Raw genomic sequence first — 22,560 nt, 5'->3', positions numbered from 1 at the left:
AACTGTGTAAACCGCTTTGGGTCCTCTCTGAGAAAAAGGCTTTAGTAGAGTTATAGTGCAATTCTAAGTGGAGTTACTTCAGTATAAGACCATTGAAATCACTGCACTGTTAGAAGGGTGTGACTGTGCCTGCCTGGCATGGCATTGTTTAATTCCCTTAACATTTGAAAGGTTTATTTTACTCATGTTCATAAAAATGTAATATAAACTGAAATGTCAAATGGAGGCATTTACAACTTACGCTGAGACTCCAGTAACATCATATTTGAGAACAGCACGTTGCTTAAGAGTGCTTTGAGTCCCCTTGAGAGTAGAAAGATGGACTATAGATTTCCTAAATAAAATACATAAATAAGGAGAGAAATGTTTGGTAAATGGTAAATTTGACAGATGAAGTTGTAATCTTCCAATTGCAATCTCTAAATAAGCATTGAAGGACTCTGTCATACATTCTTGTTTTAACAGAAGTAATGCCATAAAGAGAGATGGGATACTTGCTTCCTAATCCTCATAATGGTGGGCTTTTAAAAATTTTACTATTGTAAAAGTATGAAAGTAAATTGTTGAAAAGAGAAGATAGACCATTGTGGGAAGATTTCAGTCTTCTTGGATTTTCAGTGTTTGAGTTTATACTTAAGCAGTAGTCATGGAAAAACTGTTGTGGGAAGGTATAAAAATAGAGCTAGCTAACAAATATTGAGCAGGGAATTTAAATCATATAAAAGACTAGGGCACTGGCACAGATTGATGTGCTTGGATGTCTTCCATGAGCTTATTTGGTTCAGAGGTCAGGATCCCAGCCTCTATATCTACCTAAATTTTAAAAACAAAAGTCCAACCATTATAACTAAAAAAATTTTAATTCTTTCTTTGGCATTTTCAAAGAAAAACTTTTCATTGTCTTAAATATCAATTTATTCAGGGATTTTGTTGGATAAGTATTGTTGCAGAGTAGAAAATTTGCACAGCAGATAAAGAATCACAGACACGTGTGTTCAGCTTCTTAGATAAATGTTTACTACATATAGGAAAAATAAAGTACATTGGATATAAAATAAAGAAGAGCTAACTTAGTCCCTACATCCTTACATCCTGAAGATAACGTCTAACTAACTGGAGAACAATGGCGTCCTGAGTAAAGGAAAGAATGTCAATTGCCCCCCAAACCTGGTCAGCCGATAATCAATCCTAGATCTGTTCATTAAGCATGCAACTCCCGTTTTACCCTGGCGGGAAGAACAACTCCAAATCTAACTGGTCTTATGCTAACTAGTTGTCTCTAACTAAACACAAACAAATTAACTCTTTCATGACTGAAGAGATGACACTTGTAAAAATCCCAACAGATTTCCAGTACATTTTTGCTAACAATAATACGATTTTCTATTGAAATGATCAAAATTATCTTAAGGAAAAACTACTGAGATTTTAATTCCAAAATGTTTCATTTCCACAACTCTGAAGAGAATGGTATTTCTCTTAATATACTTGAAAACCATTATAAAAATTTGCTGTCAGACATACAGCAAATAAGTTGTAACAGAGTGGATCAGATTGGCAGAGTTTAATTCTGTGCAAGTTGTGGATCAGTAGGTCTGCAAAAGAAAAGAAAAAAACTGCATTTGTGAATGGAATTGCATATTTTCACAGTTTTTAACATGTATTTTCCAAGAGGAAAAGACATGAAAGAGGAACCTATTATCGGTGATGTGGGGGAGGGGGCAGATTTTACACAAAAATTTCTGATGCTGTATTTTTCTGTGGAAAAATTTCCATCTAACATATATAAATGTTTATCTATTGTTGGCAGGTCTATTGTGCTGCAAATCACTCATATTAGATGGATTAACAGCACAATCCTGAGGGGAGGGGCTGAAAGTGCTCTGGAAGCTAACTAGGAATCACGTTGGGCATATCCTGAACTTACTCTGGCGTATCCCCCCCCATGACAGCGCAGCAGCCTGGCACCACTCCGCTCAGGCCCTCTGCCTGTGACTGGCCATGGCAGCTGAGTGTGGGTATAACCGTGGTGTATGTCCCTGTGCCAGCGTGCTGGGGAGTGGGGCGCGAGTTAGTTGGCTCCCTAAGCTGTTTTGGACTTGGGAATGCCCCCAGCAGAAAGTTACATTATGAAAAACAATGACGTAGCCCATAGATGCCCATTGTATATGAAAAGTCAATCCCGCCCCACATGCCCAGCCCTGTGCAAGCAGCCCAGTGGAGCATAGGATACCAAATACCATAGGGACTAATCTGCTTGCAACCCTGCAGTGACCAAGCCCCCTTACCTGAGCCCAGTCAGCTCTTCGGGCAAGATATATAACCTTCAGGCAGGGTGCCCAAGATCCCAGGTAAGTAGGGGGCAGAGGCTCTGCACAAGAGCCCCCTGCTGTGAGGACTTAGTGTGCGAAGTGAGAGAGGGTGCTTGTGGTGGTGGGGCAGGAATGTGCATGGGGAACTTGACAAAATTCAGGGCATGCCTGACATTCACATGGGAGGAAAATGTCCAGAATGTCTGACTAACAACTACCACCCAAGTTCCCTTGCAGGTTACCCGTTTCCTGAGTTCTGGCTCGGGGAGGGCGCATCGACAGGTAAAATGGAGCTGAGGAGGTGGCTGTTCTGGCCTGCTTGTATACAGCAGCCTCCCCTCTCCCCTCACCCGCACCCCACCAAACACTGGCCTGTGCAATTGAGGCTCGTTGTGGGGAGCGCGGCCCCTGCCGTTGATCCAGAATGGCCCATACCTGCCACAGAGGCAGTTGCCCAGGGAGCAGTGCTCAACACAGCTGTTTCGGGAGGGGGTTCCAGCAGCCTATGTTGGGGCACCATTCAGACTTTCTTGGCAGGGCTCCCTGCTCAGGCAGAGGAGAGAGCATGGCTGTGGGTTTGGGTGACTAGGTGCTTGCTCTTGTGACTCTCCTAAGATAGCGCAAACCTATGACTATCTCCCTCACAGGATCAGAGCTCCAAGCAGCCACGCAGCAGTGGAACATCCAGATGCAGTCAGAGAACTTTCTTGCTAGAGGGGCATCCATCATCTAGTTGCTGACAGCTCCTGTGGTGATGGAGCTGCCACTGCCTCCTCCGACCATGGACACTTTCCCCAGACCTGGCAGACCTGGCTGTGGCTTGTGCAAAGCCAGGCCCATCGCCACACATGTCTCTGTTTCCCTTTCAGGCAAGTCATGACTCAAAAAGGGGACTGAGGAGCACTACTGTTCCAGCCCCCAGTAATCCTTCTTGATTGCCATTCAAGCCAGCCCCAGGAGCAGTTTCCCAGGTAGCCCATGAGTCAATTCCACTCCTGAGAAGGCAGCACGAGGAATGGCTTTCATGGCTCCGACTGCTGTGCAAACAGGCACAAGGAAGTTGGCAACAGACGTCCAGACATTCTCTTCACTTTAGGCAGTTCAATGAACTAGCTGACTAGCTGTGCCGCTGTTTCGTGGGTGTGTGGCCGGCAGCGGCCTGGCTTGCCCCAAGATTGCACTGTCCATGTCAGATATGAAACAGGCAAATCCCAGTTGCTAACATTATTTAAATTATGCTGCCATTATTTAAATTATCTACTGTATTTAATTAATTTATTTTATTTTATTTTTTTTTTGAAAAATTTTTATTGGGTTAGAATCCATTATTTCCACATTTACATTCAATTTTCCCCAATTTTTTCATCTCTAACCCCCTCCCTTTCCCCCCCCTTTTTGTTGACTTCCAACAGCTTTCCAACCCTTTGTCCCCTTTCCCTTACTTTTATTAGCTTCCTCTATCTAAAACAAATATATATTCTCCATTATTCTAAGCAGTACATCCTTAACTATTTTTAACATTATATGCCCAAACTGTAAGCCTTTGTTTCCATCTTAGATAAACAATTTATCCCAATTTTTCAATTTCAGGTATTTCTATATATCATAAACCATATAGATCATACATTCGTTTATATCAAACAATTTGACTTATTCTCTATATATATTACTCATTCTATCTTTTTATAATAGTTCTATATATCTCTCCTCACGTAGTCAATCAATTTGACCCATCTATATCTTCAGACATTCAGTTTGGTACAAAACTTGTCAGAAAAAAAAGAAAATATTGTTAGTTAATCGCTCCTTATATTTAGTCCTTATAATTAATTATTTTCTCTATGTTCTGTTTGTTAACCTATATATATCTATATATATGTCAATCTATTAATCTGACTGCTTATTAATTCACATTTATCTCTTCTCCCCCCGGTAAAGTCTCCCCCCTCTACTTCAATACTTCAGTAGTTCTCAAACTGCCACAGTTTTCCTCCCACCTCCCATTTCTTCTCCAGGTATTCATGATGCAATCATGATGCAATCTGCCTAGTTTGGTTGAAAGAATGGATGACATTAAAGAACAAGAAACTATTAGCCCTAGAGGGATATAAAAAAATATTTGGATGGCACGCATATTTATGGCATGACAAAGTAAAGGTCAACTCGATGTTCCTGCATCACTTTGTTCGGAGAAGTCTATACATAATCTGGAAGAAGTACAGAATTTATCTACAAGAAGGAACCCCTTTGTGGGTGGTTCCATATGAGGTGATAGACCCGAGAGCTGTTGATAATGAACAACAATGTTTAACGTATAAAGAAATAACTAAAACTGAAGCATCCAAACTTAGAATAAAGACACAAGAGGAACTATCACCTAACTACGATTGGTTCCAGTATAGACAGATCAGAGACTTATATAATTCGGACTCTGTAAAGGGAGGTATACGAATAGAGAATTCGGAACTAGAGCAGACCCTTCTTAAAGAAGATAAGAAAAGAATATCCAAGGTATACCAAGTACTGTTGAAGTGGTATACCGAGGATGAGATAGTTAAAACACAAATGGTGAAATGGGCTATAAACTTTAATAAAGAAATAACAATGGAGGCATGGGAATACTTGTGGAAAACTACAATGAAGACAACGACATGTATTAATATCAAAGAGAACATTTATAAAATGATCTATCGTTGGTACATGACACCAAAGAAGATTGCGCTAGGGAATTTGAATACTTCTAATAAATGCTGGAAATGTAAGAAGCATGAGGGCTCCCTCTATCATATGTGGTGGTCGTGTGAGGTAGCCAGGCAGTACTGGGGGGAAATAATAAGAGAAATGAGTGAAATTTTACAATTTCAAATTAATAAGAACCCAGAACTCCTGCTACTGAACTTGGGAATGGAGGGAATTCCAGCCCAACACAGGACGTTGATATTTTATATGACAGCAGCAGCTAGACTTTTGTATGCGCAAAAATGGAAAGTACAAGAAGTGCCAACTATTGAAGATTGGACTTACAAATTGCTGTATATGGCTGAAATGGACAAGATGACAAGAAAATTGAGAGATCTGGACTCAGGGCAGTTCAACACAGACTGGGAGAAGCTGAAACAATAATTAATTTATTTTTGGAAATTTTTCCAGAAAAAAAAGTAAAACATTCCTGGAAAACCCACATCAGTGCCCATCGTTATTTAGTATGCCGATGTACTACATTTACTTAGTATCTGGTTTGTAATTTTATAGTGTGTAGGGGGAGTTGGGATATATTTGGGGCAGTCACTAGAAGATTTTAATGTATTTTTTGGGAATGGCAAGCTGTAGAGCTAGTCAAGTTGACTATATTTTTAAGAGCTAATAAAACTGCTTTAAGAATCAGTAATTTGTGGTTATTAGTTTATCATCACTAGTACGTGATATATACTATTTAAAATTATATATACTGTCTTTTGTAGCTCCTTTTCAGTTTCTCAGCTGATTTACAGAATATAATTATTTTTAAAAGTTTCAACATAGTGTTTCTTTAAGCAAAAGCTATATTATTATTTCTTCACATGGTGCAAAACCTTCACTGAAATGTGAATGTCTTGGTAAGAATTCAAGCAAAAAATATCCCTGGGAAACATAGTTACTGCTGTCTTGCCTATTTCTGTGAGTGTGGCCACATACAGGATGGGTCTGTGCAGTTGTATTCATCTCAGATAGCCCTGCCTAGGCATCCATGGCTGTAATATCTGAATTTACAGACCTGTTTTGATCCCTTTCCAAAACAGATGAATGTTGATGAAATTTCTGACAAGATTTTTTTTTTTGAGGGAAGCATGGTGTGGGATCTGTCCACCCCTAATTTCTTAATTTTTAAAACCAGTAAGAATAAGAGCCAAAGAGTTTGTTGATATGCTCCTATCTCATCGAATATATTTAATTAAAATGGCTGAATTCCTTGATGCTATGGCTGTAAGGCATATACTTGAGTCTTTGACTGATTCAGAAAATGCTTTTCTTAGCAAAGTTAACGGCCACTTCTTAATTTTAGAAGTTGTATCAACAATTTCAAGATTATCCCCGTCCCCTGTCCTGTGATAATTAAACTATTTCTGGGAGTCTGTGACAGTGATGACAGAAGACAATGCATGGATGGAAAAAGAAGTGGAAAGAAGCATATAGAGTAGAATTGGAATGTCTAAGACAAGGGGTAATAGGGAAAAGAACAAAATCTTCTAGATATATAAAGACAAATGTCCTGGCTGACTCATCAACGCCCAGCCCAAACCTCTGGATCTAGAAATATGAAATTTGGGGAGAACGTTCCTTTTGTGATGTAGAGGCTCACTAAGAAGGGATTTAAAGAAATTCGCCCCCTAAGGGGGTAAAAATGGGTAAAATGTGTTTTCCCATAGGCATACAGCTTCCCTGTGCGGCTGACAGGCTTCTCCTCCCCGCCAACTGCTGACTCAGCCACAGTTTCCCTGAGGTCATTTGCATATGCGGCCTGATTGGTCATCACCCCAACATTCTAAAGAGTATGCAGTTACTGTTGGGCATCACTGAATGTGTCCTGAGGTAAAAATACGCCTCCCAGCCTTTCCCTCTAGGGTTGCCAATCTCCCTGTGGGGCGTGGCTTTCCTGTGTGGCTGGGAGGCTGATGAGTCAGTTGTGGAACTCTGTGTTCTGAGGTAAAAATCAGGACAAGGAAACTGCACAGTTGAAGAAAGACAGTACAAGACTCCTGAAAAGGGATTTTATATAACAGTCAGTATGGCAACTGAGTTTTTAAATGTTCATGAGCAGATGGTGTACGACCTTTTCAGGGGCCATTTCAATGCGAACCTCTCACATGAACCTGCCCACCACACCACCCCTCCAGTCCAACTCCACCTCACACCTCTTGCAGCCATCGCCTCTTACTGCCTCCAAGAAGCCTCCTGTGCAAGATATACTGATGCTAAAAGGAGGAAGCAACTTAGAGATGCGGCAAAGAATTATGCACATCCTCCTTCTGCAGTGCACCGAGCAGCAGTGCCCAAGTACCAGCAAGATCACCCCGAGGTGCACAGAGCGGCAGAGTCTCTCTATGAGCAAAGCAATCCTGGAAGATGAGTAGAGAGGTGCTCACTTTCATAGAAGGTCAAGGCTCACTCAGGCATGGCATATGATCCTTCGCTACCTTCAAGCTGCTTCTTAACCTCATCCATGTAGAAACACCCCTGTTCAGCGTCTCAAGGGTCTACTTGAGAGGCGAGGTGTCTGCTGGGGAATTCTCTGAACTCGTACTAAAAATAGGGGACGGAGAGTATCCCAAGCCCAAGGGAAAGGTGACCATCCCTGCAGGCCTGGGTACAGTAGACACAACCCTAGCAGACCTAACAGACATGATATAACCTGATATCGTCACTATTATGGAGAAGTCCATGGAATGGCTGTGCAAGCGTGCCATTCTGACCCCCCAAGAACGACAAGGCTGCCATCATTAATGAAACACAACTTAACTCCCTTGAAGGGGCAGAAATGGAGTACAGATCTGTGGACTCTGTGGTGCAGATGGATGATGCAGTCCACTACCCTGTGGAGTTCCTTAACATGCTCACCCCCCTTGGCTTTCCAGCCCACAAGCTTCTCCTCAAAGTGGGGGCTCCAGTGATGCTGCTCCAGAACCTCAATCCACTCAAACTCTGCAATGGCACCAGACTACGAGTGAAAGCCCTCCACAGGAATGTCATCGAGGCCACATTGTTCACCGGCAGTGCTCGGGGGAGGGGGGGAGTCGGTGTTTATACCACACTACCATTCATACCATCAGATAACCTCTTTGAGTTCAAAAGACTGCAGTCCCCCCTCAAAGTCTGCTTTGGTATGACAATCAACAAGTCCCAGGGGCAGACATCAATGCCCAGGTGGCAGGGATTGACTTGAGGGAGGATTGCTTCTCACATGGGCAGTTCTACGTGGCCTGCTGCAGAGTGAGCTCACCCAGCAGCCTGGTGATCCTAGCACCTGAGGCAATGTGGTCTACAAAGAGGTCCTTCAGTAGAAAAAAAAAGTTGTACGTATTTTTCACTTTATTTCTTGTACTACAATATTTTCCTTTTAAAATCCCTTCAATAAATGTTACATTTCGAAATTCACTTCATCAGTTTTCGGCATCAACATGCTTCACTTTATTCAAACACCTTTGTGAAGCTCGAGTACTATGCTATTATACTACAAAACCAACTCAACTCCACCCCCCGCAAACCAAAAAATGTTACATACCCATAAGTATTATAACTGGATTTAAAGTAGTTAAATACCATAGCGAAGCACGGGTATCAAGCTAGTTTATCTATCTATATAAGTGTTCTGACTGACTCACCAACACCCATCCCAAACTCCTGGATCTAGAAACGTGAAATTTGGGGAGAACGTTCCTTTTGTGATGTAGAGACTCACTAAGAAGGGATTTTAAGAAATTCGCCCCCTAAGGCGGTAAAAAGGGGTAAAATGTGTTTTCCCATAGGGATACAGCTTCCCTGTTTGGCTGGGAGGCTGTGCATCCCCCTCCCCACTGCTGACTGCCAACTCAGCTACTCTGCCCTGAAGTCATTTGCATATGTGGCCTGATTGGTGGAACTCTTGTGTTCAGAGGTAAAAATCAGGTCAAGGAAACTGCAGACAGTTGAAGAAAGATAGTACAAGACTCCTGAATAGGGATTTTATATAAAAGTCATATGGCAACTGAGTTTTTAAATGTTCATGGGGAGATGGTACACAACCTTTCTAGGGGCTGTTTCAATGCGAACCTCTCACATGAACTTGCCGAAGTGCCCACCACACCACTCCTCCCTCAGTCCAACTCCACACCTCTTGCAGCCATCACCTCTTACTGCCGCCAAGAAGCCTTCTGGCAGATGCTGTGCAAGATATACCAGTGCTAAAAAGAGTAAGCAGCTTAAAGATGCAGCAAGGAAATATGCATGTCCTGCTCCTGCAGTGCATCGAGCAGCAGTGGCCAAGTATCAGCAAGATCACCCCAAGGTGCACAAAGTGGCAGAGTTTCTCTATGAGCAAAGCAATCCTGGAAGATGAGTAGAGAGGCGCTCACTTCCATGAAAGGTCAAGGCTCACTCAGGCATGGCATATGATCCTTCGCTACCTTCAAGCTGCTTCTTAACCTCATCCATGCAGAAACAATCCCAAACAATGGATTTAAAGTAGTTAAATACTGTAGTGAAGCACGGGAATCAAGCTAGAATATATATAAAGACAAGTGTACTGACTGACTAATCAATGCCCAGCCCAAACACCTGGACCTAGAAACATGAAATTTGAGGAGAACATTCCTTTCATAATGTAAACACCCACTAAGAAGGGATTTTAAGAAATTCACCCCCTAAAAAGGTAAAAAGGGGTAAAATGTGTTTTCCCAAAGGGATACAACTTCCGTTTGTGGCTGGCAGGCTACTGCCTGCTTGTGCTCCCGCCCACTGCCAGCTTGACCACTCTTCCCTGATTGGGCCAACCTTTCAAGGTCATTTGCATACACAGCCCGATTGATCCTCACCCCCAGCATTCTAAACAGTCTGCAGTTGCTATTGGGAGTCATTGAATGTGTCCTGAGGTAAAATACATCTCCCAGTCTTCCCCTAAAAGTTCACTTGGGTTGCCAATCTCCATGTGGGACTGACTCCTGTGTGGCTGGCAGGCTCTTGCCTGTTTGTGCTCCCCTCTCTCTGATTGGTGAGTTGTGGAACTCTGTGTTCTGAGATACAAATCAGGTCAAGGAAACGGCGGACAGTTGAAGAAAGGCGGTAGTTAAATACCGTAAAGTATGTAAAGTAGTTAAATACCATAGTGAAGCACTGGAATCAAGCTAGTAAGAGTAATAAAAGGTTTGGTTAATGCTCTAGACCTTTTGTGTTTAGTGGTGGTAGAAAGTACCATCAAGTTGCAGCCAACTTATGGTGACCCCATAGAATTTTTAAGGCAAGAAATGTTCAGACGTGGGTTTTCCATTGCCTGCCCCTTTGTAGCGATCCTGGACTTTCTTGGTCATCTCCTGTTTAAGTACTAACCAGGATTGACCCTGCTTGTCCAAGATCTGATTCATATCAGTTGATTGAATCCAAAGGTGCCCCTGTGCAAAAAGAAGCACTTTTGTTCATTTATACTCCCAGCTTTTTCTCCAGTGGTGACTCAAAGTGGCTTATATCATCCTCCATTTTATCTTCACTGCAGTCCTGTGAAGTTTAGCTCAAGAAAGGAGGGCATATGATTTCTTTGAATTCCCCCCTTAGGCTGCAGCACAGTTTGATATATCCCACACTGTTCCTGAGATGCCCCTGTTTTTCAGAGGTGCAGAAAACAGTGTTAGGCATTCTTTAAGCTATGTTTGTGTTACTTCTTTGTATGCAGCCACAACATTCTCATACTCCTGTAGCTTACTTAGTAAAAACAAACACAGGCAAAAACAAACACATCTGGTAGCTGGCCACCCTGCTCCACGGATGGGTCCTAATGCTTGCTGGATGTGCAATATGGATGCGATTGTCTTAGATTTTATTGTTTTAATCTAATTTATACAATCTGTTTTTATTGTATTTATTACCATCTGTGATCTGCTCTGAGCCCGCTTGCAGGGACAGCGGAATATAAATGGAATAAAATAAAAATAAAAAGACTCCTCCAGACAGCAAAGACCAAGTGACCACCAGATTCCTGCACATGGAGCTCAGGCAAGGTCTGTGGTTGCCCCCTTCCTTAGAGGGGGTTACCACATAGTAGGCTGCTCTTGCTGGGGGATGTAGCATAACTATGTCTCCCTAAAGGAGCAGGTTTGTCATTTGGGAATGCTGCTGGACCCAGGCCTTTTGCTAGATAAATATGTGGCAGTGGTTGGCAGGGGTGCCTTCATGGGCAGGAAGAATCTTAGGGCTGTAGTATATGCCCTAGTAAAATCGAGATTAGATTGCTGCAGTATGTTGACTCAAGTGGGTCATAGGGACCATATCATTCCGGTTTTATTCTATCTGCACTGGCTCCAAATTTTCTTCTGTGTCCAATTCAAGGTCCCGGTATTCACCCTTAAAGCCCTGTATGGTTTAGATAAGTGATAGGAGAATTTTTAAAAAAATTCTGCTGTAAATTATAAGATCCCCTACTACTACTTACCCAAACATATTCAAGACACCAAACACAGTGATACAAAGAGATAGACTTTTTGCCGAGGCAAATTTGCTTCTTGTGTGGGTGTTCAGCTTCAATAATGCTCACATAGGATTTTAGGAGAGGAGTCCACAGAAAAATCCCTTAACAATAAGCATAATTTAAGGACCGCTTTCTCCAATATGATCCGACCCATCCAATCTGGTCATTTTTGTTGGCCCTGCTTTGTGTGCCCCAACTATCTGAGACTAGATGGGTGGCAATCTGAGAAAGGACCTTCTCAGTCATGACACCAAAACTTTGGGATCTCTCCTGGAAGATTTGTCTTTCTCCGTCTATTGCTATTTTCCACCAGCAGTGAAGACTTCTTTGTTTGGTTTGGCAAACATCAGTAACTGCTATTGGACCTCCTTCCTGTTCTTTGTGTTATGTTTTTATTGAATTATTTTATACTATTTTAAACGTTTTAAATTTAAATTGTTTTAAAATGTTTTAAATTTTTAAAACACATTTTAATGTTAGCCACCTTGGGGACCCTATTTGGGTAGAAAGGCAGCACACAAATACTATAAATAAATAAGTAGCAATTTACTACTACTATTACTACTGCTACTACTGCTGCTACTACTGCTACTACAATAAATAAATAGTAAACAAACTATTAGGCCCTTCTGGAGAGTTACAGTGGAACTGTGTCTGCCCTGTTCACTTGGTTGCTCCATGGGGTCTTATTCTGCAAGGCATTTCCTCTGTCCCCCACCTTCAGAGGAGGGAGTGACCCTTGCTTGGTATTGGAGTAATAATAATAATAACAACCACATTTGATTTATATACCATCCTTCAGGACAACTTAACGCCCACTCAGAGCGGTTTACAAAGTATGTCATTACTATCCCCACAGCAAAACACCCTGTGAGATGGGAGGGGCTGAGAGAGCTCCTAGAAGCTGTGACTGACCCAAAGTCACCCAGTTGGCTTCAAGTGGAGGAGTGGGGAATCAAACCCAGTTCTCCAGATTAGAGTCCTGCGCTCTTAACCACTACATCAAACTGAGTACCAACCTGTCTGTCATTCTCTACTTCTCGGTACTGTACACACACTGCTAGCAAGTCTTGTGGGGGTCAAGATAGTTAAGGCAATGCACAGAATATATACTGGGGGAAGAAAGATGGTTGCAGTAGTTGTAGGTGAGACTGGAACTCCTCCTCCTTTAACTATTTGGGGTGCATTGTCCTTGCATTCTCTCTTTTTTTAAAAGTAAAAATTTTATTTAAAAAGAAAAGACATAACAATAGAAAGCACATAGAAACTTATACAAGCACTACATTTAAATTTAGATTGAGGTAATAGAAAGATAGAGTATATAACAGCACAACTAAATTATATAATAACTCTCATCCCTCTCCTTAGTTGCTTATACCCAAACTTTAATATCAATAATTTTTAATTAATCATTTCTCCTGTGTTTTATCTTTATAACATAATTACCTTAATTTAGTTTTAACCTAAGCAATCAGAGAAATCTTTCCATTTTCCCCAGAATTCCACTATTGATCTATTGTGCACATTGTCCTTGTATTCTCCATGGCGGAGTAGGATCTCTCCTTTGATGTCTGTGTCCTGAGATGGAGTGCCTATAAGGGCTTTTTGCTGTACAGTGTTAGGCAAACAAAACAATGTTTCTTCTCTCCCTTGGCTGTTAATGTTAATTTTATTAAAGTTATGACAAAAGTGTTGTAGTATATAAATAAATGTAGCTGTGACTCTGGTTATTATCACAATAAAAGCTAACCTCTTACACTAATGTAACCTGTCTCCAATTTCTCATTGTTTCATTATTGCTTTTTAAAAAGCCCAATTTCATTAAATATTGTAGCCAGTATAGAAAGCAACTGGTTAAGAAATAAGTTCATGTACCACCATTGAGTGGTGTAAAGTTAACCTATAAACAAACAATGAAAAGAAACCTTAATGTATGTGCGTTTTCATTTCATTCAACAAAGCATATTTGGCATGCATCAAAGCATATTAGGTCCACAAGGAAATATCTAAATGCATTGGTAACTTGGCATTTGGGCTATGGTGGAATTTTTTCAATTATTTATTGACTTATATTGAATTTATTGAATTATAATAATATAATTATATCGTAATTTAAAATAGTATAAATAGTATAATATATGGAATAAAATAGTATAAATAATTCAATTAAACCAATACATTATAATAAATCAATATAATTATAATTTATAATAATTATAATTTATTTCAGGAGGGCTATGATTGGTTGCTATGGAGGGTTGAAATTACTTTTTCTGAAATTTTCTTTTTCGGATATAGCAATTGGTTCTTACTCCCTATTCCTCTTTCCAAAGAGGAGTTATAATTGATTTCTCATTAGTTTATCTTTAGAGGGGTTTTTGATTTTTGCTATGTGATCGTGTAGATTTCTTCATCTGAGGATTTCTGCCTGTTGTGTCACTGTAATATGATACAAAGAATAAAAGCAGTCTGATGCAGCAAGGATATGTTCAGACAAGTAGGAGTGTGCACCAAAAAAAGATTTGGGTTTCTGCTTTGGGTTTACCGAAGCAGGAAAATTTTTTGGATAAACTTGAAGCCCGAAACGGCAAGCTGCTCCAGCTTCAGGTATTTAAATTGCTTCGAGATTGTTAGGTAAGATTCGAGCAGTGTTTCCATTGGGAAATGCCATTCCCAGCTATCCAGGGGCCTAGGGGGCATTTTCTTATCTAATAATTCTAAATTTGTGGGGGGGGACCCTCTCCTTACCTCTTCTCATGACCACCCAAGTTTCAGGGAGATTGGCCATGATTACCCCCAAAGAAGGGGTAATCGGGGGGTGGTTTCTAGGTGGTTGGACCTAGAACTTGCAGAGGATCCTCTCCTAACCCTCTTCTCATGATGATCCAGGTTTCAGGGAAATTGGAGTTTGGGGTGTATGTTACTCCCCCCCAAAGAAGGTGCCATTGCCAAGCTCCATTATTCCTCATGGGGGAAATGGGGAGAGGGGTTCTGACGTGGCATTTTGCAAGCAAATTGCATTAAATTTGCAGGAGACATACACCTACCTGTCGTCTCATGACCACCCAGGTTTCAGGGAGATTGGACTTTGGGGGCCATATTATAGCCCCCCAAAGAAGGTGCCCCATCCTCCAATTTAAATTCTTGCAGCATTTTTAAAAAGGCACTCCCAGCGACTCTCTATTGTCTGGAAGGAGAACTGCTGCAGGATTGGCCACTCTCAGATTGGCCTTCTCCCTCTTCTGACTCACCTTACTCCAACTCTCTCCTCTCCCTCCCATCAGCCATAGAGAATAATGGAGATTGGCAGTGGATGGGGTACCTTCTTGGGGGGGGGACCATAACATGGCCCTCAAAGTCCAATCTCCCTGAAACTTGGGTCATAGTGAGAAGACAGGTAGGTGTATGTCCCCTGCAAATTTGGTGCATTTTGCTTGCAAAATGCCACCCCCAGCCACCTAATAACCACTCCCTCATTTTCCCCATAGAGAATAATGGAAATCGGCAGTGGATAGAAGCACCTTCTTTGGGGGCCATAACATGGGCCCCCGAAGTCCGATCTCCCTGAAACTTGGGTCATCGTGTGAGGAGGGTTAGGAGAAGGTCCCCTGCAAATTTGGTGCATTTTGCTTGCAAAGTACCACCCCCTGCCACCTAGAAAGCCCCTCTAGCCGCAGAAGCACTGTTTCCTCTTGCCGGAACAGTAAGGGAAAAACTGCTTCCATACTACTTGAAGTTTACCAAAGCATTCCGAAGCACTTCAGTAAGCTTTACTTCTGCATTCCTGAAGCGATGTTGAGGCTGATTCGGGAATGCCAAAACATCCAAATTGGGCCTGATTCAGGTTAAAAACCTGGATCCCAAACCCAAAGCACACATCCCTACTGACAAGTCCTGGCTTTTATTTAATTTTTGTTTAATGGCTCACTGTGTTCTTAATTTTTCAGCCATACTGAAATAAATACAATATTTCTTAGAGATTTAAATTGAATCTTACTTTTCTTGAAAGAGGAATTGATTCAAAGCCGACTCAAACTTCTAAAAAGAGGAAGAGAAATGGATTGCTGGATTTAGGGAGAAGTTTGGCAAAGAGGAATTAAGAGAATTCTGCTTAACAGCCCTAGATGGGAGAGGTGGAGAGCAGTTAGCTTTCCCCCCATACATTGGCCCCATGGAATTGAGCTGATCTGTGTTCTGTGCTAGGGATTTTGGTGGTGTAACATTGTACCAGAATCAGGGGCTGTCTGGAGCTGGGGGATTTTAAGCAACCAACTAAGTGTGTGTGTATGTTATATGCTGTCAAATCGCTTCCAACTTACGGTGACCCTATGAATGAAAGACTTCCAAAATATCCTGTCATTAACAGACTTGCTCAGTTCTTGCAAACTGTAGGACGTGGCTTCCTTTTTTGAGTCAAGCTTGGGTCTTCCTCTTTTCCTGCTGCCTTCCATTTTTCCTAGCATTATTGACTTTTCCAGAAAGTCTTGTTTTGTCATGATGTGACCAAAGTACAATAGCCTCAGTTTTGTCATTTTAGCTTCTAGGGAGAATTCAGACTTGATTTAATCTAGAACCCACTTACTTGTCTTTTTGGCCTTCCATGGTATCCATGAAACTCTCCAGCACTACATTTCAAATGAATAAATTTTCTTCCAGTCAGCAGCAACGCTCCGGGCGCCTTTCCCCCCACTTGTCCGGAGCACCGCTGCATTTCCCCTCCTGCTGGCCTGGCCCCTGCCCGAAGCCATGCTGCATGGCCCAGAGCTGCATAGCCTGACATTGCTCTGCGGGGGCTGGGCGAGCGGTGCAGGGGAGATTAAACGACGCTCCGGGCGAGCGGGGGGAAAGGCAGAGCGATGCTGGGCTATGCAGCTCCTGGCCACGTGGCTTTGGGCGGGGGCCGGGCAAGCAGGGGGGGGAGATGCAGCCACACTCTGGGCGCCCTATCTGCTGACCTCTTCACCCGGCCCCCGCCTGAAGCCATGCTAGCAGCAGCCAGGCACCCTGTCTGCTGTGTGGGGAAGGGGGGCAGGAGAGGGGCCGTGAACCCCCCCACCCAGCGGAGCAGAAGGGGGGCACCCGGCAAGAGCCCCACGCCTGCACTTCCCTCCCTGCTGCTCTGTAAATGTTAAACTTAAAGCTGCAAGGACACCTACACTTCCCATCAAACCTTGAGGTAAGCAGACGTGTTGAACTCTAGTAACTCGTCATGTTTAGTTCGGCTCATAGTAATGGGGAATATCATAGCGTGGATTATCTTGATCTTGTTCCCCAGAGAAACATCCTTATCTTTAAGGATCTTTTCTAGTTCCCTCATAGTTGCTCTTCCAAGTCTCATTCATTTTCTGATTTCTTGGTTGCAGTCTTGCTTTTGTTTGATGATTGAATATAAAAGGAATATAAAATTTTTAACAATTTTGGTTTCTTAATTGTCAGCTTTAAAATTTCTCAGTAGTCATTACTTTTGTCTTCTTGATGTTCAGCTGTAATCCTGCTTTGACACTTTATTATTTAACTTTCATCAGTAGCCATTTCAAATCTTCACTATTTTCTGCCAGAAATGTAGCATCATCTCCATTATCTCAAATGGTTAATGTTCCTTCCACTAATTTTCACTCCACTTTCTTCTAAATCTAATCCAACTTTCCATATGATATGTTTGGCATATAGGTTGAACAGATAGGGAGATAAATATCTCCTCTCTCCTCCAACCAACCAAGTACTGGTAGGAAAAAAGAGCAGGAAACAAAAAACACAGAGTTGTAATAAATGAAAGGATGTCTATGATTTGGAGAAAAACTGTCTCATACAGTTAAAATATAACAAGCAAAATATTTGGATAGCAAGTTAAACTCTTCAATGTAACACTGAACTCCAATAGTGTATTATCGTATACATAATAGCAAATTAATTGCGGGAAAATTTAGTCACAATGACATAATAAATATGTAATCGAAAATATGTTGCATATGTCTGCAGTAATCTCAAGAATTGTCAGTGTCTAATACTTTAGATTTTTACATTAAAATCTTCATACCATATGTTGAGTGAATAAAACTTTGTCTCAAAAAGCATTTAATTCCTTCCAAAACAGAAAAAAAATTCTCTAGAGTTTTTTCAGTACTCTTCAAAATTTCCAATAAGTTGAATCCCACAGTCTATCCAGAGAAGTGCTGATATTCACAGGAATTCCCCATGCCCCCTCCCCATCATTCCCCACTGGGAAGCAATTTGGACTAATAATCACATGGTTTGGGAGCTCTGCTAGTCCATGTGGGTCCCACAACCAAGAAATCAACTTTCTTTGGGTTGAATGATAATGGGGGATGTGGGAAATATTCCTGATTATTGCACTGATGGATCATGGACTGAAACTCAGTTATGTTGTTGGAAAAAATAGAAAAAAGTCCTCAAAATAATCCCTTCTTGATCCCCCCACCATTACATCTCTAAGACAAATGCACCTATTTTGCAGGAGCAAGCTTTTTGCATTGTCAAAAGGCTCTGTTATAGAAGAGTGGTATGTTTCAGACAGAAAACAGATCCTTTTTTCTAGTTTATAGTAAAGCACAAAAACAAATTTCACAAAAATGGACACAGCATCCCAGATGGGTGGGAGAAGAGAGAATCAGCCTGTAGTTGTCTCATCTTGGCCATCTGTCCACAGTATCCTGCCCTCTTTTGTAGATTTTTTCCAATATCTGTTCTGTGTGTGCATAGAATAAAAATCATTCCAATTTTGGCACTCTGAGAGAGACTTTGGGCATTATATTCCTTACAAGCCACTCCCCTACTCCATCAGACACACTGTTGGAGGAATCGTAGGCTTTTGTCACAGACACATGTCTGAAGACATACATTTAAGAGATGATTTATAGGCTGACCTGAAACAGTTTGTCTGATAAATCTGAGGAATTGCTACAAGTAGTGGCAGGAAAGTGGTAGTGGTTGAAAAAAAAACTACCAAGAGTTTATCTCTGAGATCCAAGAGAGCTGGATAATATGGAATGAATTGCTTAGTTCAGAAAAACACAAAGATCTCTAGAGTAGATGCATTCTGTTATGTGATAGGCTTTACCTTTAATGGAACAGAAAATTTAGATCCAACCCATTGTGTGCTCATGTGTTAAAAATGTAAGTATTGAAGTAAACTTCACTCTTCAGTTTGCTGACTTAGTTTCTCTTTTTAGGTTATTGCACTTAAGAATGAACATTGAAGATAAGCTGGGAGGATTGTTTCTCAAATGTGGTAACATAGAGCAAATGCAGTCATCCAGGGATATGGTTGGAATGGGTGCCTCATCTGACCAGTCAGTCATTTCTGGGGAACGGCAGGAAGCAGTGCTTCAAGACCGGACAATAGCACACCAAGAAATTCTTTCTGCAGATGAAGTGTTACAAGAAAGTGAGCTTCGGCAACAAGAAATGATCCCACATGATGAACTCATGGTACATGAAGAGACGGTGAAAAATGATGACGAGATGGAGGCACAGGACAGGCTTCCCCAAGGGCTTCAGTATGCAGTTAATGTCCCCGTAAGCATTTTCTGTAGTTAGTTTTACACATAGAGTTGAGGACATCCTATTACTGACTTCTACCAAGTTATGAATCCTTATAATATGGCAGAAACAACAAATTAAGACAAAAAAATTATAGCACACTTAAGAATGCTTTCCTGGGAATAAGCCCCATTTTGTTGACCACCTGAATAGGATGCTGAGTAGACCTGCTCTTTTAAAATGCAATCTTAAACAATTATAGCCTTCTAAGACAATTGAAGCCCATGGGCTTAGAAGAGTGTTACTCTGCTTAGTATATTGAGTGTTACTTAGCAAAGCCAAATCAGAGTATTTTAGACAAAAAACTGTAGAGTCTTTAACCTGTTAATTCTCTGATATTGGCTTATGCGATTGAGACAGAGATTGATCCAAATTATAATGGAAAAATTAATGTCTCATAGCTACCTTATTTCATTTTTTACAATGGAGAGAGACAGATGAAATTCAATGACAGATTCAGTTTGCAAATTGCATTTCAGGATCTCAAGTTTTTTTAGTGACTAGCAACAAGGAAAGAAGAGAGGATGATTGCTATAGGATGTTACAAAAAAGTGAGCTTCAACAACATTTAATTACTTTTTCTAATAATAATAATTTCTAAAGTTGTAAAATAAGGCTGAGTAACATTTTCTTATAATAAGAATAGATTATGTAGACTTTGCTCATTTGATTTTGAATGTCTGCATTCCTCCTGCACCTTGACTGCTGATAAGCAAATCAGCAATGTAAAATGTTAGTATTTGAATCCAGTGGCATCCTAGAGACTGATAAGATTTTCAGGATATAAGCTTTCAAGAGTCAAAGCTTCCTTCTTTTGATAGCTTTCATATCTGAAGAAAGGAGCTTTGACTGTCTAAAACTTATGCCTTGAAAATCTTGTTGGTCTCTAAAGTTCCACTGGACTCAAATCTTGCTGTTGTACTGCAGACCAACAGAGCGACCTACTGGAATGTAAAATGTTGTTGCAGCTGTGTTTAGAAATAGTGTGTGATGAGATTACTGAACTTTTAATGCAATTTATTCTTGGTATTGAGGTGTAAATTTAGAAGTAGTAGGGTTCCTAAAGTGCAAGAATTAGCTTCTTGGGCTGTTGGTGAATGAAAATACTGTTTACATTGATAAGGTTTTGGTGTAAGGAGCCTTTAAAATGTATTTGAAAGTTAACAGAGTGCTTTGAAACTAATACTATGGTAGTCTAAATTCTTAGTATAATTGAAGCAATTAAAGATTTGCTGATGTTAGGATTTTTGTCAAGTTATGTATTAGGTTTCATTTGGAAAATGTAGAACAAAACAGATATAATGACAGCAATTCTTTGTGCTCCAAACATGTAGAAAGAGGAGGTTGAATGATACATCTGATTTTAACAAGTGGACACATGGATGAGTAGTGTAAACCTTCCATCCCACTCCTGACTAGGGGTGTGCGATTCGTAAAGATTCAGTATTTCTGAATCAGGGCCATTTGGATTGCTTCAGGAAGCTTCGGGGCCTTTTTAAAGGGCTCCCTCCCACCCCCACCCCACTTACCTGTGGTATCCTGGCGGCGGTGGAAGCAGCAGCACTGGCGGTGGCCTTCCCTGCCACCTTGCTGGCTGCCGCGGTGGCTGAAGTGGCAGCGCGGGTGGCAGAGGCACCGGCTGCAGCCTTCCACGCTGTCCTGCTGGCTGCGGCGGCGGCACAGGCAGCAGAGGCATCAGCTGCGGCCTTCCACCTGCTGGCTGCGGCGGTGGCGCGGGCAGCGGAGGTGCCAGCTGCGGCCTTCTACGCTGCCCTGCTGGCTGCCGTGGCGGCCAGAGCAGCAGCGCGGGCAGTAGAGGTGCCAGCTGCGGCATTCGGGAAAGGTAATTGGGGTTGGGGTTGGGGGAAGAGGGGCTCAGGGTGGAGGTGGGGGGTCTCACTTCGATATGCTCCGAATCATTTCGAAGCATACCGAAGCAATTTCCAATAACCCAAAATTGATTCGGGTTATTCCGAATATTTTTCCTGCTTCAGTTATTCCATATCTTTTTCCCGCTTCGGGTAATCCTGAAGCAGGAAAACCGAATATTTCCCCGATGCACACCCCTACCCCTGACTTATCTCCCTGTGGGTCTTCTTCCCAAGCATTTGCCACTAGCCAGGTTCCAGAGTTCTCAGCTGGCGGAAAGGTGTTTGGGGCTGCTGGGAATTAAACCACAGGTAGGTGAAGGATTTTGTGTTCCTTACCCTTCCACTACTTTGCTGTTAAATCCAATGCTTTCTTGAATTTCTTCACTCTTTCTATGTGATCATGGTTGTTCCATACTTAAACATATAGAATTGCTGCCATCCCATTTTCTTTGGTCTTTGTAATGGGCTTGAAATTCTTATAGTAGGTGATTGTTCCAGAGGGCTCCCCTCCGTCCCTCCAAGTCTATATGCTAGGTCACCCATGGTCTCAGTAGGTGTCCTTGACATGTTGCTCATTCCCGTCATATGGTAGGAATTGAGTCAGGGAATATTGTTGTTATCAGAGGTATGAATGAGATCATTATGAAGTGTCTTATGTGGTGAAATTTCTTTTTTAAAAGTTTAATTACACATGGCACACAATCCAAGTAATAAAAGACCATCTCTATTGAAAGATATAAAAAAAGGAATGCATCAAGGTAATGCTTTATAAACATAAAATGTATATCAGTGGTTCCTCCCATAAAAACAGCATTAAATGAATCAATTTTTAAAAAAGATTTTCAAAATGTCTCTCATTATTATGATATGTTATCTGATGTTGGCACTTGATATTTTAGCAGATAAGCGTAAAACAAGAAATTACCTTTACTGATGTAGCAGAACAGCAGAAAAGAGACAAAAAACTACTACGGGAGGGGCTAGATTTGCAAAAAAAGAAGAAAAGGAAACAGCGGTCACCAGCAAAGGTAAGACAGTGATAGGTGGAAATCAGCCTTGAAAGCAGTCTGGTAATTTGCCAGGATTTTGTAGTATTTGGAAATATTGTTATTTGATAATGGCAGATTCAACCACATTACTACAGTCCCAAAGCACTGCATTAGGATATTCAATGTGTTTATCTCAACCTTTCACAGTTTGATTGTTCAGCATGCTTTTAACGTCAGCCTTTCCAGGCAATTTCTTCTATAAATACTTCATGTAGTTTTAACACAGCTTTTTGAGGCATTCTAATATTAGGATTAATCAGATAACAAAGTGTTTGTGATAACTGTCTTTGATTAAACTTGCATTAGTGCTGAGATTAATTACTGGTTACATTTGAAATTAAGTGATTGTTTTACATCCACAGGCATTTCATTTGAAAGAAACCATATTAATATCTAACTCAGGTTTTTAAAGTGTAAAACTCAATTTTCAGGGTTATAGCCGAGTCAATTTCACCTGTTCAGTTCCCATACTGTAGCGTTTTTTCATGACCATCTGCACCAGATTTGCTACCATGAGTAGTCACTCCAGCCACTATGTGGCTTTCCCCTGGCTTTCCTGGGAGCACCTATACTCTGAC

General features: G+C 41.4%; 1 protein-coding gene across 5 annotated transcripts in view; it reads left to right on the top strand.

Annotated features, from left to right (window-relative positions):
- ZNF148 (zinc finger protein 148) overlaps nucleotides 1-22,560 on the top strand; it is a 64,207-nt gene that overhangs the window by 17,674 nt on the left and 23,973 nt on the right. For all 5 annotated transcript variants that reach the window (XR_008596523.1, XR_008596524.1, XM_054971475.1 and 2 more), the window contains exons 2-3: nucleotides 18,693-19,038; nucleotides 21,833-21,961. Coding sequence is in view for 3 of the 5 variants with exons in the window: in XM_054971475.1 (XP_054827450.1) it covers nucleotides 18,709-19,038; nucleotides 21,833-21,961 (459 nt within the window). In the remaining 2 variants the exon portion in view is untranslated. The remainder of the gene's footprint in view (nucleotides 1-18,692; nucleotides 19,039-21,832; nucleotides 21,962-22,560) is intronic.

Source organism: Eublepharis macularius, chromosome 2 (assembly GCF_028583425.1).
Source record: "Eublepharis macularius isolate TG4126 chromosome 2, MPM_Emac_v1.0, whole genome shotgun sequence".
Taxonomy (NCBI): Eukaryota; Metazoa; Chordata; class Lepidosauria; order Squamata; family Eublepharidae; genus Eublepharis; species Eublepharis macularius.
Note: the sequence above shows the minus strand (reverse complement) of the source record. Positions and strands in the feature narration are given on the sequence as shown.